General features: G+C 37.4%; 3 protein-coding genes across 5 annotated transcripts in view; 2 read left to right on the top strand and 1 right to left on the bottom strand.

The window, feature by feature from the left end:
* Positions 1 to 955: 955 nt before the first annotated feature.
* Positions 956 to 3,358, bottom strand: supt4h1 (SPT4 homolog, DSIF elongation factor subunit). 2 transcript variants are annotated; one of them, XM_042723281.1, is made up of 6 exons: positions 3,164 to 3,358; positions 1,813 to 1,919; positions 1,456 to 1,511; positions 1,310 to 1,363; positions 1,161 to 1,234; positions 956 to 1,130 (listed from the first exon to the last, which is right to left on the bottom strand). In XM_042723281.1, the coding sequence occupies exons 1-5, from the start codon at positions 3,230 to 3,232 to the stop codon at positions 1,167 to 1,169; spliced, it is 354 nt and encodes a 117-aa protein (XP_042579215.1). In that variant the 5' UTR covers positions 3,233 to 3,358; the 3' UTR covers positions 956 to 1,130; positions 1,161 to 1,166. The 2 variants fall into 2 exon arrangements, with proteins under 2 accessions (XP_042579215.1, XP_042579214.1); XM_042723280.1 differs by having other exon boundaries at positions 956 to 1,234.
* A 519-nt stretch (positions 3,359 to 3,877) lies between these two features.
* On the top strand, positions 3,878 to 9,085 carry hsf5 (heat shock transcription factor family member 5). Its single transcript, XM_042723279.1, is given in 8 exon segments — positions 3,878 to 3,978; positions 4,228 to 4,727; positions 5,859 to 6,125; positions 6,398 to 6,417; positions 6,419 to 6,487; positions 7,921 to 8,325; positions 8,476 to 8,547; positions 8,640 to 9,085. Coding segments are annotated over 6 exon segments (1,275 nt in total). The 5' UTR covers positions 3,878 to 3,978; positions 4,228 to 4,258; the 3' UTR covers positions 8,521 to 8,547; positions 8,640 to 9,085.
* A 786-nt stretch (positions 9,086 to 9,871) lies between these two features.
* The window catches only part of LOC109084800 (E3 ubiquitin-protein ligase RNF43-like), a 69,256-nt gene continuing 65,669 nt past the window's right edge, over positions 9,872 to 13,458 (top strand). The window contains exons 1-3 of one of the 2 annotated variants that reach the window (XM_042723282.1): positions 9,872 to 11,055; positions 11,701 to 11,769; positions 12,070 to 12,350. In XM_042723282.1, the coding sequence (XP_042579216.1) occupies positions 10,816 to 11,055; positions 11,701 to 11,769; positions 12,070 to 12,108 (348 nt within the window). In that variant the 5' untranslated portion in view covers positions 9,872 to 10,815 and the 3' untranslated portion in view covers positions 12,109 to 12,350. Of the gene's footprint in view, positions 11,056 to 11,700; positions 11,770 to 12,069; positions 12,351 to 13,458 lie in introns of those variants that run through there. The other variant, XM_042723284.1, reaches the window with a different exon arrangement.

Here is a 13,458-nt window from a genome sequence, read left to right on the forward strand (position 1 = left end):
AATAACAGCTTGGATGAGTTAGATGTATTAGTCTAGTGTGGTGTTTAGATCACTAACCATAATATGAGCGCTAGTAAACCCCATTAATGAATCTGAGCTCTGAGCTCCACGTCTGATGATGAGACTCTTGTCTGTTTCTCAAGTCTGTGTCAGTTTGAGTTCTGTCAGCAGGAGTCTGAGGAGCGACAGCGTCCTCTCATGGTGTCCTCTCACAATTACACAGGCTTTCTGCTGGTTTGATAAAGTGCATTTAAGACTTTAAAGACCAAGTAAAGAACATTTAGGGAATAAACTGAAGGGAACAAAACTATATATCATTGTGTTCTCTAAATGTGAATATTTTAGAAGCACAATGAGTTGTATAAGCTTTAAAATACAATCTCTAATACTTTTTAAATATTTTAAAATAACACAAGCTTAAGGTTTGAAAAGTTCTGCTTCCAAACACTCGAATATCAAAATAATGTTTACTGTAACTTCTGATCACACTACAAAAATAAATTACCAAGTAAACTTCCTAAATACCAATAAAACTTTCCAAATATTCATAAATCAACAACAACAAATATCAACAATCCATATTACAAGTCTTGTTTACTGAGCATTTGATCAAAATGAAGTGTTTATGATTACAATGAGAACAAATATCTGCCAGCTTTTGTTTGATGCATAAGCTCACTTTTGTTAAGTTTCTCAAAAAACAAGAATTCATATCATTGTTTTCTTTCACAAGTAATATATTTTGATTTAGGGATGTTTATATATGTGTATCGGAAAACAAACAGAAATACTGTGCGAGATATTCATTTCATTCAAGTCTTTCTGCTCTGATTTAATATTTTAAAAAGGCCTTAATTTGTGGAAGGGTGAAGAGACTTTGTAAGACCTTTTTAACTGTAGAAACACTAAAAAAACATTAAATAATAAAAAAAAAAAAAAAAAAAAAGAAACAGGCTGAGCAGAAACAAAACGCTTTTATTCATGTTTAAATCATTTACATGGAATAATCATTTATTCATAATCAAACCATTATCGATCCAAATACACAAAAAGTGTAAATAAAAAAAGAAACTCATAAGACATTAGATGAAATAACAGAAGCCCAGTCCCTAAACAGCGGGTTATTTGTGTAGCTTTACAAGCATGTGATTCATAAAGTGCTGTTTTCATGTTTTAACAGCCGTGTCTCTGGATCTGTAGATGACGCCTCTGCTCTTCAGCTCTCGCACCACACCTGAGACACAAAACACAAAATCAAGCTCCCAAAATACACAACGTCCTTCACTTACAGTCGAAATCTGACACGAACCTGGAGGTAACCGACCCGTTACCGTTACTGCATAGACGCCTGGCTTGAAGTTACCTGAGAAAATAAATAAGTGCTTGCGTTGAGCAAAGTACCTCCACCTGACTGCTTCCGAACACCTCACAGGTAAAGCGCTCTCAAATACTCACCGATTCTTTGCCATTTTGCCACCCAACTGTCCTCGGAGCTCATCATAGCAATAACCCTATAACGAAGACACATTAGAGCTCAAATGAAATCCAACATATATAACAAGCGTGTGTTTTTTTTAAAGCAATAGTTGACTCAAAATTAATATTCTATGAATTCTGACACGCCGAACTTTGCAAACCAGTGTAATTCTCTTTCCTAAGCTGTGTGGATTACCGTAACGGTGCTTTTTACGAGTTAAGAACAGCTCTGCTAAGCATCTCTATGTTTTTGGATGAAAGTAACCAAGCCGTCCATGTTTAGACCAACAGGAGGGAGAGTAAACTATGATCCGAGTGAATAATAGAAATACATACCCATCAAAAGAGGAGCTTGTGCATTCATAAACCATCTCTCGATTGCCCTTCATCTGCAGGTATGATTCACAGTTATCACATCCGTCGTACTCAAACTGATCAATGGTCTGAAACCAGAGAAGATCAGAGATCATAGCAGACAAGTATCTTCCCTTACAAATATTTACCACAGTAAACAAACGATGCTTTACAGTTTTAGAAGGTTGTTACTGTAATGCCTACGACTGCATCTAAAAATATGATGTTTTATATCTGTAGGAATAAGAATGATGTTTCCACATGAATTATAATTAATACTTCACATTTAATCGTGTGTGTGTGTGTGTGTGTGTGACGTGAGTGGAGGAGAGAGAGAGAGTGTGTGTGTGTGTGTGTGTGTGTGAGTGAGAGAGAGAGTGTGTCATTGTGTGTGTGAAGAGAGAGAGACAGAGAGAGAGTGTGTGTGTGTGTGTGTGAGTGAGAGAGAGTGCGAGTGTGTGTGAGTGAGAGAGAGTGCGAGTGTGTGTGAGTGAGAGAGAGTGCGAGTGTGTGTGAGTGAGAGAGAGAGTGCGTGTGTGTGTGTGTGTGTGTGAGAGAGAGAGAGTGTGTGTGTGCGTAGAGAGAGAGTGTGTGTGTTGTGTGTGTGTGAGAGAGAGAGTTGTTGTTTGTGTGTGTGTGAGAGAGAGAGAGAGAGTGTGTGGTGTGTGAGAGTAGAGAGAGTGTGTGTTAGAGTGTGAGTGTGTGAGAGAGTGCGTGAGTGAGAGAGTGTGTGTGTGTGTGTTATACGTGTTTGTGTGTGAGTGTGTTGTGTGTGAGTGAGTGAGAGAGAGAGTCGTGTTGTGAGTGTGTGAGAGTGAGTGGAGTGAGAGAGAGAGTGTGTGTGTGTTTGTGTGAGAGTGAGTGGGGTGTGTGTGTGTGGGTAAGTGTGGACTGTGAGTGAGAGAAGAGAGTGTGTGTGTTGTGTTTGTGTGCGTGAGGGATGAGAGAGTGTGTGTGTTTGTGCGTGTGTGATTGAGGGAGAGAGAGAGGGTGTGAGTGTGTGTGTGTGTGAGTGTGTGTGTGTGTGGGAGTGTGTTTTTGTGTCATTTGAGTGTGCAGCAGAGATATGTGTGTGTGTTGTGTGTGTGTGCCTAAAACATTAAGTGTGTGTGTGTGAGTGAGTCAGAGTGTGTGTGAGGTATACTGATATTGAATCATTGTTTTATTCATAACATGGTATTTCTATGTCCTAAAACATTAATTATCGTGATACGACAGAGAAAGTCTGTCTATAAAGCTGTATGCCAACGTTATACTGTGCTATATTCATCTGCTCTAAATATGTCAATATATTACTGATGAAAGCGTCTGTTTTGATAAACGTCTCGTTTACCTTGACAAGAGAGCACAGAAGACACGCTCTCAAATGACGCAGATCTTTCGGGACAGTCTCCAGAGACATTCCTGTTGCTTTGCTGAAATATACTTGAAAATAAACACCAGAAAATCGACAATATATGCCTCGAAACGACGAGTTGTTAGCGTTCGCTAGCCAGAACCGCACACTCGGCGACGTTTAATGACGTCACTTATACGCGCCGCTCGACCGTGACATGAAATATTAGTTTTTTTTTTTTTTAATATAGTTGCGTGGAATATTTGTTTTATTCAGATTCTGTCATTAAGTTGCATTTATATATTTGATCTGTAGGTTTTGTGGTTTGTGACTAATGAGCTGCGTTACCTACTCCATTCCAATAAGAACGCAAAATAAGAGTTTCATGATGGCATGGAAGTGATCGAATTAATAGAAACACAAAGCCGATTCATTCCATAATGTTCTTTTCCTAAATATTCCATGACAGTTCAAAATATTTTTCAAACTAGATTTGTTCTAACGCAATTTTAGAATGTAAACGAACTGCAAAATAAGAGTTTCGTGATGAGATGGAAATGATCTGATGAATAAAATCCAAAGCCTATTAATTCTGTAATATATATTTTTTTTAAATACTCCATGACGTTTCAAAATATTTTCAAAGCTAAATTTGTTCTTAAGCAATGTTAGAAGGTGACTGTAAACAAACTGTACTGATCGCTGTTAACGCACGTGAGCTGAGAGGTCACGTGAGCCTCATTCCGATGCGGTTTAAATGTGTTTAATGTGAACGCGCATAACGGTTCCAGTAACGGCCGCGGTAGAAGATAGTAAATATAAAGACATTAATTAATCGATTTTCATTAACAAAGATTCATAGATTTTGATGATATACATGTATTGTGCTCTATTATGATCACAACTTTTTTATTTCTTGAATATTTATAACGATCTTGTCAATTTAAGACGTCTCAGTTAATAATTAATGACTTGTTTAAAAAAGTAATAATGTGTTGACGTTGTAACTGAATGTTTATATTGACTTTTAGTGATGTTTATGTCATTTCCATCATCCGCAGGTCATTCAATGGTTGATTGTTTGATTTGATCATGATGGATGAGGAGTTTGATAAGTCTCTTCTCAAAGTCCACGTGAACTACAATAACTTCCCGGCTAAGTTGTGGCGTTTGATAAACAGTCCCCAAAACGACTCGGTCTTCTGGAGCCCGAATGGCGAGAGCGTGATTGTCGACCAGCAGCGGTTCGAGGATGAGCTGCTGTCGCCGGTCAGACAAGACGCCAAACTCTTCAAGACCACCAACTTCACCAGCTTCATCCGGCAGCTCAACCTCTACGGCTTCCGGAAGGTTTATGACAGGTCCTTCAAGGACAGACGCCGCAACCTGCACCACTTCCACAATCCCTCCTTCAAACAGGGTCGGCCAGAGCTTCTGGTCCACATGAAGAGGCTCACAATCAGTAACAAGGCCAAGATGCAGGCCGGAGAGGAGGTGACCTGTCGCCCCCCGCGCCGAAACCATCAGCAGTCTCAACACAACACCACAGATGCAAAGAGAGGCCAGTGTAACTTTCATATGTGCATATAACAACTGTCCTCAAAAAGACACGTGATGCATGTCTGGATGAGTTACTTGTGAAATAATAATAAGAAAACCTTCTTTCCGATATCAAATATCAGTCGTCACTCTAATAATAAGATGTCTTAGGAAGATGAGATTTAAATGATCCAAACATATAATGCAATGCAATCCAACCATGATTGAGAGATAAACGTTCCTCAAAAGCATGATGATCATATTTGATATCACTGATTTTTTTTCTAAGTCTGAGATCAGGTAAAGCTCAGCTGCTTCAGTCCAGTAAGTGTTCATCTGGAAATATTACCAGCAATATCAGAAGGGAAACATTAAAAAAACCACGAAAAGACGTGTGCTTTAGGATGTTTAGGGAAATCTGTCCAAAACTTCATAAAATATAAATTTGTCAATACAACCAATGAGATAAGTGTTATTAGTGACCCTGGAGCAGTCTTAAGTCGCTGGGGGATATTTGTAGCAATAGACAACAATACACTGTATGGGTCAAAATGACCAAAAATCATTAGGATATTAAGTAAAGATTATGTTCCATAAAGATATTTTGTAAATTTCCTACTGTAAATATATCAAAACTTAATTTTTGATTAGTCATATGCATTGCTAAGAATTCATTTGGAATTCTTTAAATTACAACATTACAACTTTAAAGATGATTTTCTCAATATTTAGATTTTTTTGCACCCTCAGATTCCAGATTTTCAAATAGTTGTATCTCAGACAAATATTGTCCTCCTAACAAACCATACATCAGTGGAAAGCTTTTTATTATTATAGTGAAAATCTAAGTTTTATTATTAATAGTTCTTTTTATCTGGGGTTGATTTTTTCTTCTTCCATGAAACCCAAAAAGAGCCATTAAGCCCATTCCACTTTTTTTTTTTCTGTACATCAATTTCTGTTGCAGTTTTGCTTGGTTCATTATAAAAATGTATTTTATATCAGGATTTGACCCTGGCCCTCATGCACACTTCTAGACTGTCTTAGGAAGAAGTGCCAGAACTATCACCTCAATAAACTGGCTTTTTGTAGCTTTTTAAATCTTTTAATGATCTATAAATTTCTCAAAAGCTCCTTTATACGTGCTTCTCAGGTTTTGCAGACCCAAATCAGCACTTTGGTTCTGTGTCCCATCAGCAGAGGGTGTCCGACCGAAGCCCGATCCCTCCACGCTCCTGGATCTTTCCTTACAGTGATGTGCCTCCCTTCTACTCTAACAAAGGCATCCCGGTTTCTGTCATCCGTCTGAATCCGTACAACACTCCTCACAGGATCCAGTCCGGTCCTGGTGCTCTGTTCCCACAGGAGCCTAAATATATACCTCAGCAGCTGTCCTATCCTCCTGGATTTTACTCGCCAGGTACTGACTTACTTTGTCCTACAGTGCATTAGATAAATTCATTAAATAAAGCTATTGTTAAAAATGTTGCAAATAGTGTTTTTAGTGTATTTCAGTATTTTCCACAGGAAAAGGACTCACTTTGAGATCTCCACAGTGTGCTCAGATTTGCAGAGATACCAGAATCCTCCTAATTTCAGGAGAAACTTCTGAGACAAAACTGTTACTGTTGCGTTTATGTTTGCTTGTGAACGTTTTGTTCAACAATTGTTTATTTGTCTTGCTCTCAGTAGTTTGTCAGTGTTGCACTGCTGGTTTTATTGGCAGATCGAGCAGGTGCAGATCAGACAGCTCTACCATATTCACATTATGCTTATTACCCGGTGAGAAACATCACACAGTTCATCTTTCTGATTGAATGCCACAAACCTAAATATATATATATATATACAGTACAGACCAAAAGTTTGGAAATATTACTATTTTTAATGTTTTTGAAAGAAGTTTCTTCTGCTCATCAAGCCTGCATTTATTTGATCAAAAATACAGAAAAAAATGAAATGTTGTGATATATTATTACAATTTAAAATAATTGTTTTTAAATTTATTATACTTTAAATTATCATTTATTTCTGTGATGCAAAGCTGAATTTTTAGGATCATTATCACATGATCCTTTAGAAATCATTCTAATATGATGATTCATTATCAAAGTTGGAAACAGTTCTGCTGCTTAATATTTTTTCAGAACATGTGATACTTTTTTAGGATACTTTGATGAATAAAAAGTAAAAAAAAAAAAAAAAAAAGCTATGTTTTCAAAATATAAATATTTTGTAATAACAATATACACTACTGGTCAGTAATTTGGGGTCAGTAATTTTTTTTTCTTTCTTTCTTTTTTTTAAATAAAATCAATACTTTTATTCAGCAAGGATGTGTTAGATTGATAAAAAGTGATAGTAAAGAAAATATATTATTAGAATATATATTATTAGAATTTTTTTTTATTTTGAATAAATGCAGTTCTTTTTAACCTTTTATTCATCAAATATATTAGACAGCAGAACTGTTTCCAACACTCATAATAAATCAGAATATGAGAATGATTTCTAAATGATCATGTGATAGACTGGATGTTACATGTGACACTGAAGGCTGCAGTAATGATGCTGAAAATTCAGCTTTGCATCACAGGAATACATTATTATTTTTTAAGTATATTCAAATAGAAAACTATTATTTTAAGTTGTAATAATATTTCACAATATTACTGTTTTTTCTGTATTTTTGATCAAATAAATGCAGTCTTGGTGAGCAGAAGAAACTTCTTTCAAAAAACATTAAAAATAGTAATGTTTCCAAACTTTTGGTCTGTACTGTATATATATATATATATATATATATATATATATATATATATATATATATATATATATATATATATATATATATATACCCCCTTAAATTTTTTACTCTTTAATATATATATATACACAGTGGGTACGGAAAGTATTCAGACCCCCTTAAATTTTTCACTCTTTGTTATATTGCAGCCATTTGCTAAAATCATTTAAGTTCATTTTTTTTCCCTCACTAATGTACACATAGCAGAATTGTTGACATTTTTGCACATTTATTAAAAAAGAAAATCTGAAATATTATATAATATTAATATTATAGTATTATATATTATATAAATTCAAAATACCAAATAAAAATTATTTTCATTCTATTGTCTTATTGCTTTGTAATATTTAGATATTTTGTAATACAACAACACTTTAAAGATTTTAATTCTCATTACCTTTAGCAGAACTATTCACTAAGCCACCATCACAACAGCATACAAACAGCAAACTGGCCCGCACACGTTACGCCTGAGTCTCAGCGGGGCGATGTGAACCTCGACAGGGTGTTCCAGATGGTGGATGAGTTCCAGGACTTGCCCAACGTCCACGTAGTCCGAGTGGGCACTCCTGTGACCGGCCAGCACACCTCCAGCCCATCTCTCTGCACTCTACCTGCCGCCTCCAAACTGGAGCGCGACAGTCGTCAAACTGCTGCATCCAGTCCTGTGAGAGACGAGCGTCCCTCTGCCATGGGCTGCAGTGTGGGAGCTCAGTACATCAAACTCGAGTCTGAGGGACATGATGCTGAGAAGCAGGGAGCCGGCCAACTCAAAGAAGATGATTCAGCATCCCTGGAGGCCTCAGAAAAGGTCAAAAGATGCTGGTATTGTCTTAGTTGGTCTTTAAGTGTATTGTTTCACGATACCAAAAAATACAGCATCACAAACTATAAAGACTACTTCAATTAAAACTGAGCCTTCATGGATCGATGCTATAACTCTGTAATACTCTGTAATCAGGCTTCTACAGATCAGAAAGTGACTCAGGAATGCATCAGAAACTGACAGCAGAGCAAGACTCAGCTATTCTAGGTAGGACAGTTTCAGATTATATCACACCCTTGAATGATGTTTTTGCACAATCATTCAACTTTTTATGACTTTATGGTTTTTATGATCCACAGATGACAGGCAGGATTCATCAGCATATGCAAATGACAAGCATCATAAAGCTATTAATTATTTAATTATTAACTTAAGTATTATTATTATTGATTATACAATTTATTTACAGTATTTTAAAAGTGGTATGAACTATTTAAGAAACTTTTGAAGATTTGAAGAAGTGTTAAGTTAAAATTGCATGATGTTTTGTTTTTTTAGTTGTTTTCTCACAGAGTTTCTGCCTTTAATTTTAATGGTATTTATGCTAAATACACTTTAAATATCTACAGTGAATGTGATATTATTTATCTTATATCCTATATATTTCAGTATTCATAAGCATCAGTATATAATTATTATTCTTTTTTTTTATGTAGCACAAGAGTGAAAGTCAGATTTTAATAGCATTGAATGAACTGATTTGTTTTTGGCTTTTCTGAATTTGAATAAATGCAAAGCAAGTGAAATCCCTGATAAAGGCTGAACATGCTTTTTGTTTTATGTTATTTTGACTGCTCAGATGATTACTTTTGTTATATTATTTATAATATTATAAACCAGCTCAAGTGATGAAAAAATGTCCAGTATAAATCCTAATTCTCATCCTAATCCTATAATTAGATTTAGCAGTTAAAGTACGTTACTCTAATATTTAGTTTAATTAACTTTTTTTGTCCATCAAATTGTAGTCACTGAATTTGACTAATAGGCCTACTGTAAATAAATATTCCATTTAATTCTTTCTGTTTGCCTTAAATCATCATCCCTAAAAAGACAAATCCAAAATACTATTTTTCACCATTTAATTTTAATTTTATTTTAAAATCAAAATTTGCAGAAAATGTATTCACCTTCACTGGATGAAGCATTATTATGGATTATGGACTTGATTTATTTGTAAGCAATGGTCTGAAGTTTTGATTTTGAAACACGCATCTTATGGTTTCTCAAGATGTTAACTGATGGACTGGAGTGCTGTGGATTATTGTGATGTTTTTATCAGCTGTTTGGACTCTCATTCCGACGGCACCCATTCACTGCAGAGCATCCATTGCTGAGACACTGATGCAGTGCTACATTTCTACAAATCCGTTCCCATTAACATCTGTTCCCGTTATTATGAAGCTTACAGTTGTTATACTGATGATTATATTCACGTTTAAAACTCAGTTTTGGCATCCAGAATCGTTCTGTAATTCAGATTTTTCTCCAGTGATGTCAGATAGAGGGCGCAGTGTGTGTGTGTGTATGTGTGTGTGTTCGCGTTTTAATGGGTCGGATCAGTTCTGCTCCACCCTCGCTGACAGTCAGCAGGTATACACACACACACACTCGCGTTCACTCTCAACTTTAAACTTTTCCAGCGTTCCTGCTGTTCGGATCAACAGCACTGAGGCTTCGGGACAGCGCGTGCGGATTCTACACTTGAAGTGTCTGGATTTCTCGACATGGATCTGTGGAAATGTAATCCGAGTCGAACATGTTTGTGAAGTTTTAATTCATTTAGGAACATGGAAACGAGTGTTTAGAAAAGGCTTTCTCTTGACAGTGTTTTCCCGCAAAGCTCTTGTTTTTTCTGGATAATATTTTTTTCCCAGTCGCAATTTTTATGTTGGACCTCATGGGAAAGGTTTCCAGGCGTTCACGGTGGGATGGTGACGCGTGTTTGATCAGAGTGGAATAACTGAGACATTGTTGCATTGGTAGATACGGTGATTCTGCTACAACCTGCTACATTCTGGAATGTTTGGAATCCTTTGAAGTGGACGCGGCGCACCGCACAATAATGGAGTCATTATGACGTCACGTTCTCAATCACGACGCGCGGGAATCCACAAGAGGAATCTGTAATATTATTGATCCGACCTTTAGGAGATCATATTAAACTCTTTTTTTGTCGTTCAAATCAATGCTCGCGCCAGGAGTCTGTCCGCTGTCAATCACCCTGTCACTCTGTCTATCATGTTCTGTCAGTGATACGGGCCAGTCCCTGACTAAAGTTCCATCGAATTGCTTGTGATATTCTTTTATTTCAGATCTCAAACCTGCAGTGCTTTTAAAACTATCCACTCTAAAGGCCACTGGGTTTTTGGACAGTTTCAGTGACCTCTAAGGATTCTCCTGTCTTTTATCTGAGCTCTGATTGGACGGATAGCGCATAATGTATGGCTGGGGCCCGCCGCTGCAGCCAGGACAATGAGGGTTCCTGTGCGGCAATTGGCCGGGCTCTGGCCGTGGCTGCTCATGGCTGCCTCGCAGGTGGCGTTGGGCCACACGGGCCTGGAACTAGCCGCTGCTGTGGAGTCCGAACGCTCCGCACCCCGAGCCATGATCAAGGTGTCTCTGCTGAAGCAGGAGCCCACCAGCAGGCCCATCACCCTAGAAGGGGTGTTCGCCGGGGGCAGCACAGGCTATGCCGAAGGGAAACTGATGCAGGTAAGAGCTGGAAGATGTTTTCAGGTTTTGTCAGTCATGCATTGGACTTGATGTTCTTTGTTGGGATCTTCATAGAATCTTTCATTCCACAAAAGGTTCTTTAGATTATTTAAATGTTCTTTATGCTGGGAAAACGTAAAGATTCTTGAAATGGAGCTTCTATCGAATTGCTGCAAAAAAAACCTTTTTAGAGTCTAGGTAACGACGTGGGATCTGAAGACAATACAGTTGTGTATCTCATGCATCTTAACTCTTGGAGGCTTTAACTGGCAGACACTGGCATCAAAACGTGTTTGGACTCTTAAGCAACACTTAAAACTGTCTGAATGTCAATGCATTAGATGTTAGATCAAGGCAAGTGTTCATTGTAAAGAAACGGCACAAGCACACTATCACATTCTCTTTATTTTGGATTAATGATTTTCATTTTGGTACCACTGTAGATGTTTTGTCAAAGTACCAGAAACACCAACAACTCTTTGCATGATCATCTTCAGTCTTGGAAGTTTTGACTGATGGACAGCGACTCTAAAAAGATTTTGGTCACTTCAAACTGTCTGTGCATTAGTGTAAAGAAACAGCACAAGCGCAATCACATTCTGTTCATTTTGGGCTATTTTTTTTTTTTTTTTTTTATTATATCAGAAAACAATTCTTTGCATGATACTTGGAGGCTTTAACTGGCAGACAAATGCTCTAAACGTATTTGGACAGGTAAGCAACACTTAAAACTGTCTGAATGTCTTGCATTAGATGTTAGAGCAAAGCAAGTGTCATTTATTGTCGCTCTTCTTACAAAACATTTGGCAGAATAAATGTAATCACATTCTGTTTATTTCAGGCTATTATTCCTAATAACTTTGTGGCCACTGTAAATGTTTTGTCACATACTGTAGTACCAGGAACAGCAACAGTTCTTTGCATGATCAATAACACAAGTCTTTGCTGATGGTGTAGAAGTCTACAGCAGTAACACTGCGTCTCATCTGAGATCTGTTGTGGTCTCGCATGCAGAATCGCTCACCTGGGAAGCCATCGAATGCATCTGTGTGAGAGCCAAGAGTTGCCTGGGTCTTATTGGCGCTGATAGATTTGTGGTGGTGTTAAGTGTTAGGTCGGTTCTCTGAGGCCATACTGCCAGATGTTCGGGTCTGAAGGCTGCGAGTTCTGTGATTCTCTGCGAGAGCCGTCCCGATCAAGCCAGAGGGGCTGCGTTCACTGTAAATGGATCTCGAAAGCCTTTATACCTGTTGGAAAGAGTTACTGCATCATAGAAATAAACTAAACCGATTTCTCATTAGTGTGATGTGTGTTTGTGATCATCTCGATGAGGTTGTCTTTGAATTTGACAGCAGTTCGCATTACAAGATGACTGCTTCATTAGACATGGATGCAGAAAGGTGTTTCTGGAGTTTTGCCCCTCTGTTCTGTTGCAAGTTGCAACTAGATTTTTGCTTTATCTAAAGAAAGTGTGCCTGCCTGTGCAAAACATGCTGTGTTATGGGTGGTTGCTAGGGGGTTTCTTACCATTTTAAGTGAAGAAAGTCCACCCTCAAGTCTCTGTGATGTTCTGGTCTCTCTTCAGTCTAAGTCTTAGAGTTTATCTCGGTTGTTTTATCAAAATCACAAACGTTTTAAGGTGTTATTCATGCCGCCGGTAACTAGTATATACATGCAGAATGTAATTTGTAATTGCAAGCCCATGCAACAGAACATTGTGGGTTTGTAACTCAAAGGTTTAAGGTTCAAGCCCTGTAAAGGGTGTTCTGTGAACTGTCGAGTCGCTGAAGTTGGCAGTTGTTCTTGAACGAGTGCTTAGCGTTGGTTAAGAAACATCCGTTTCTATGAGTAGAACTAATTATCAGACAGATAATGCATGCATGTGTGTCTGATTTACAGAAGTGTATCAGTCTTTTGCTTGCAGAGAGCGTGTCGCACACACAGATGCTTTTTGTTGCAGTGCTAACCTGTTGCAACAGGCCTGGCTTGCTTTGGAGCATTGTCCTCCTGCATAATGTTCCCTTCCTCTAGGGGACAAAGTGATAGAAGCAGGTGGGGGAAGGGGGAAGTTTCTGTCTTTTCTTCCCTCACCTTTTCCTTTGGCCAGACCACATGAATTCAACCTTACGGCTTTTATCTTCTTCTGGGAAGAATGATATCGAGTGATCTGCTGTATAGTGTGTTTGTATGCTCTGCATCAAATTATGGAGTGTACTAGAGCTGGGTGAAAAAGCTTTAATTATTTCTCTATATTTGGCCTTTTTAACAATATTTGATATCTGGATATTTATATATATATATATATATATATATATATATATATATGTATATGTGTATATGTGTATATGTATATATGTATATATGTATATATATATGTATATGTATATATGTATATATATATAT

Source organism: Cyprinus carpio, chromosome B5 (genome assembly GCF_018340385.1).
Source record: "Cyprinus carpio isolate SPL01 chromosome B5, ASM1834038v1, whole genome shotgun sequence".
Lineage (NCBI taxonomy): Eukaryota > Metazoa > Chordata > Actinopteri > Cypriniformes > Cyprinidae > Cyprinus > Cyprinus carpio.